General features: G+C 30.5%; 1 protein-coding gene across 1 annotated transcript; it reads right to left on the bottom strand.

Annotated features, from left to right (window-relative positions):
• Nucleotides 1-328: 328 nt before the first annotated feature.
• Nucleotides 329-3657, bottom strand: LOC140047990 (uncharacterized). The gene is made up of 2 exons (XM_072093013.1): nucleotides 1833-3657; nucleotides 329-1478 (listed from the first exon to the last, which is right to left on the bottom strand). The coding sequence occupies exons 1-2, from the start codon at nucleotides 3471-3473 to the stop codon at nucleotides 1389-1391; spliced, it is 1731 nt and encodes a 576-aa protein (XP_071949114.1). The 5' UTR covers nucleotides 3474-3657; the 3' UTR covers nucleotides 329-1388.
• Nucleotides 3658-4265: the final 608 nt, after the last annotated feature.

The raw sequence follows: 4265 nt of genomic DNA, 5'->3' as shown, positions 1-4265 counted from the left end.
CCCCAGACTTGACCTTAGCAATAAAATAAATTGAAGTGACAGAAATTGAGTCTGTGTTTTATATCAACATTATTATTAAAATAATATTTATTTATTCACGTATAAAAAGAGAAAAGAAACGTTTAATTATAACCCAAAAACCATTGTCTGACAGACAATTTAAGTATTTTTTGTTTTAAATTACATTTTTTCCAGGTAAAATAACTATTATGTGACAATAAAATGACACATTCAAAAACAAATTGGAAATACTGTAGAAAATATTTTCCAGAGGGATTCAAGATTCAAGATTCAAGAAATTTTATTTGTCCATAAAAATGGAAATTCACTTTGCTTGGTAGATTAAAACAACAATATTGCAACAATGCGTGCAGTATTATAACAGATTAAAAATACAAGATAAAAAGTTAAAAATACTGTTAAAAATGTAAAACTATTAAAAATTGCATTAACGTCTTACATTAGAATTAAAACTATGAATGCTATTTACAACGAAGGATTTTCTAGTTCTACAAAGATTTGCTCTTGGAGGTCGTAGCCTAATGCCTGATCTATTTAAGTTATAACAGTAATGTAACGGATGAGTGGGGGCTTTCATAATATTGTTTACTTTTTTTTAAATACTCTTTTCATAGATAAATGAACAAGGCGTTAGATCAGCTTTAATAATACGTTGTGCAATTTTACGTGACACTATATCTTTAAAACTGTTACGTCAATAAGCGAGCATCGTTTTTTGTAAGAAATATTTCTTGTTTAATTTGTTTTTAGTGTTTACATTATACAGTATTCTGTTTTTCCAGGAGCATTCATCATGTCGGTGTAAACAGAGTCTTAAACATAAATTACGAATTACTAAAATAAAATGGCACACTTTATTTTAAATGTATGCTTTCTCATCGGTACCAAAGAGCTATATTGGATTACTTAATGTCAGTCTCGAAAATACTTTTATAATATAAAATTATGTACAAAATAATTCAATAAATCTATTCTGAATAAAAAATGTCTAAGAATATCTGATCTTCATCAGGAATACATATTTGAATTATGTTACTCATAACAGGAGTTAATAGGCCTACCTCGACCTTTACTTTTATTTGTGATTAAAAAAAATTCACTTAAATCAATTAAAAATAATTATAATTTCAAAGTAAAATTGAAAGACATTTTTGAATATTGAACAATTAAACAAATTAGTATAATTGTATTATGTGTTTATACAAAAAATAAACATAGGCCTAAGTGTATTTTTTTACTATTTAAAGTCTCACCTTTTTCTGTTAAAAAACTGTACTAATATCTTTTTCTGATCCCTATTTAAATAAGTCGTCCACTTAATTGTGATATAGAACTAATTGGTAATCCATAATACAAAATAAAGTCAATCAATCAATCAATACTTCTTTATCGCCAAATTCCACTCCAATTTGATTATCATCATCATTGTTCATTGGTCTATTGCATACAAGATTAAACTGTAAGAAGAGTAAAATAAATACATTTTTAACGCATATCAATTATAAACTTCAAAACTTCCCTCCTAGTTATTTTATCGGATTTCACTCCTTGCGTACAATATCAGTAATATACTCGATCTCCAGTGCTATATCTCCACATACTATTACATGTGCCCAGTATTTGGTAATACAGTGTCTCATTTGTATCACATGTGGTGGCTGTATAATGTGAGGTTAGGTTAAAGGTTAGGTTATGGTGTTTTATACTAGGAGATACATGTGAAACACAGATGCGTATTATCAAATATTTCTATGATACATACTGGAGAAATCTAGATACAGTACTTGGAACCGGGTGAGTAATGTGGTTACCTTTGATTTCAACGAAATCGTGTGGTAATCATCTGTTCTATATTCGTCAATTGCGGAGACGTCCTTAATAATAGTAACGATGTTCACCAAACACAATGTGCCATCTAAAGAACTACATCTTTCACACACTGGACCACAAACAAACTGCTCATGAACGTAATCAGGACTGAAAGTCTGTTGAACAATTTCTTCTATGAAAGTAGTAATTTTGTGTAGAATATTTACAGATTGATTCGGGTCTACTTTAGTAACTGAAAGTTTGATGAGATTTCTATCATAAAAGAAAATGCTGCCAGCAGAAATTGTTTCCGTGTTTATCTGAAAGAGACATGATTCACTTGCTCTAAATTTTGCAGCATTATAGTAGATATTAATCCAATTAAACATCTTGCAACACTTGGCAATAAGACGAAGAAAGATATATTCAAGTAAAATTTCACCAAAGTCAAAATAAAATATTTCGTACAAGTCTATAACACAGATACATTTACTAGTTTGTAACTCAGTTTCCGGCAATCGGCTGCAAAGGTAAAATGTCCCAACTTGATCAATTTCGTTAGTAATTGTAAGTGGAAAAAGTAGATGTGTTTCAACCAAAAAACGAATCACATAAGGATAAACTCTCCAAATTCCTTTCATTCGACAAATATGTTCCACTAATCTACTGTCAATAATTCCGGTTTCCAGCAATCTCTGCCAAAGATCCGATACAGTTCGATTTCTTTGATGTGGTTCTGGCACATTTACTAGTAATTTCAGAATGTCTATTAGTACTTGTGGATCACACACAATATAGTTCCGAAGCCATTCATCGTGTTCGTTGTATATGATATCTCCAGATTTGTCAAAGCAATTCAGAATTTTACGCAAATCATATTTTTTAAATACATTGATTTTTGAAATTATTTCATTTTCGATATCGTTTATACTTGCAATAACACAATTTCTACAGCGTAGTCCGTTTAGTATTTCTTTAAATAAAAGATATTTAACAGAAAATGTTTCACAGAAGTACTTTAGAAGTTGCACCTCCTTGTATATAATTTCTCGTAATAGGTTACACTCTTTATCATCACTAAGAGCGTTTTCAATAAAAAAACAAAGTCCACCTTTTGGATGAAAGGCAAGCAATCTTGAAAACCTTTTGTAAATATGTGCATTTAACAATTTCTCAAAAGCTGAAAACACGTTTGTATCACATATACTTTCTCGCCTTGTACCTACAAGAAATACTACGACATTTTCAATATCTGCATGCATAGCAATAGATTGTAACCAGAACTGTAGCCGCTTAATATGTCTATAAGGATCAGAAATTGCTTTGGCAGCGTTGAAAACAACCAAGTATACACCTTGCTTTGGCATAAATAGATGATGTGTATTATAATACATTTCTTGGCCGGCAAAATCCCATAAACTGAATCTGGCATCGATGTAGCATTTTTTTCGTATATCTGCTTTCATTGCTTTTCTGATATGCATTATTGGTATCGATGACGTAGTTTTTATTACTTTTATATATGAACAACATTCGTAGATAACAAACGCAGTGATTGGTGCAAAAAATGAAAATAATTGAAATAAATACCTTGTAAGAGAACGTGTGTTGTCTAATAACACAAGATTGTTGACATTTAACATTTTCCAACCACATATTTTTGTTAAACATATTCCAGTTATAAATCCAACAGATTTCTTTAAAAAGTAATTTTCAGGTAAATATCCAAAAGCCACAAATTGTCGTCCTAATATAGTCCCAATCAATATTGAAAAAACAATGGAAATTAAGCAAAATAGAGTACATATGTCACCAAAACTATGTCTTTCGAAATATTTAGCTGCGGATATAAATATTATGATAAGTATGAACACAATAATAAATCTACGTTTTATTAGAAATAGTTTAGTGTAAATGCTTCTAAACATGACCAATATTATAACCGCGTAGATAAAGATTTCAAAATATTCTCTACTACTGGAAAAAAGCTTAGAAACATTTTCTAAAATAATTTCAAAAGAAATAGAGGTATGCTTTGGATGTACCATGAGGCAAAAACCTACACAGATACCAGTTCTGCAACCTGCGGCAATAAGCGCACCAACAAAGAACGAACCTAACCCATACATACCAACAATCATAAAGGCAGACACAAACATCCATAAGTTTATCTCAATGCTCTGTTCATTCAATTGTGTAGCACTATCTACGAGTACCATACAAATAGCATATCCACAACCAAAGCGATAAGCACTGTGAACATCACATATTGTCATAAGACAAAGGATGTATAACCATACGAATGGACCGAACCCGAATATAAACCCACCGAAACAGAGCATAATCATCATAGGAAAAATACACAAAATAAGGTAAAATGTATCCTCGATTACTTTTCGAATCGACACTTCTGCATTTTTTTCAGACGTAATACT

The sequence above is a fragment of the Antedon mediterranea genome, chromosome 4 (genome assembly GCF_964355755.1).
Source record: "Antedon mediterranea chromosome 4, ecAntMedi1.1, whole genome shotgun sequence".
Taxonomy (NCBI): domain Eukaryota; kingdom Metazoa; phylum Echinodermata; class Crinoidea; order Comatulida; family Antedonidae; genus Antedon; species Antedon mediterranea.
The sequence above is the reverse complement of the archived record's forward strand: the minus strand, read 5'-3'. Positions and strand labels throughout refer to the sequence as shown.

What these genes read in the sequence shown, in the direction of transcription:
- LOC140047990 (XM_072093013.1), bottom strand. Translation starts at nt 3,473, where the DNA reads ATGTTAAATGTCAACAATCTTGTGTTATTAGACAACACACGTTCTCTT. An exon ending in CGATTTCGTTGAAATCAAAG is followed by an intron (nt 1,479 to 1,832) that starts GTAACCACATTA and finishes CTCTTCTTACAG; the next exon opens with TTTAATCTTGTATGCAATAG.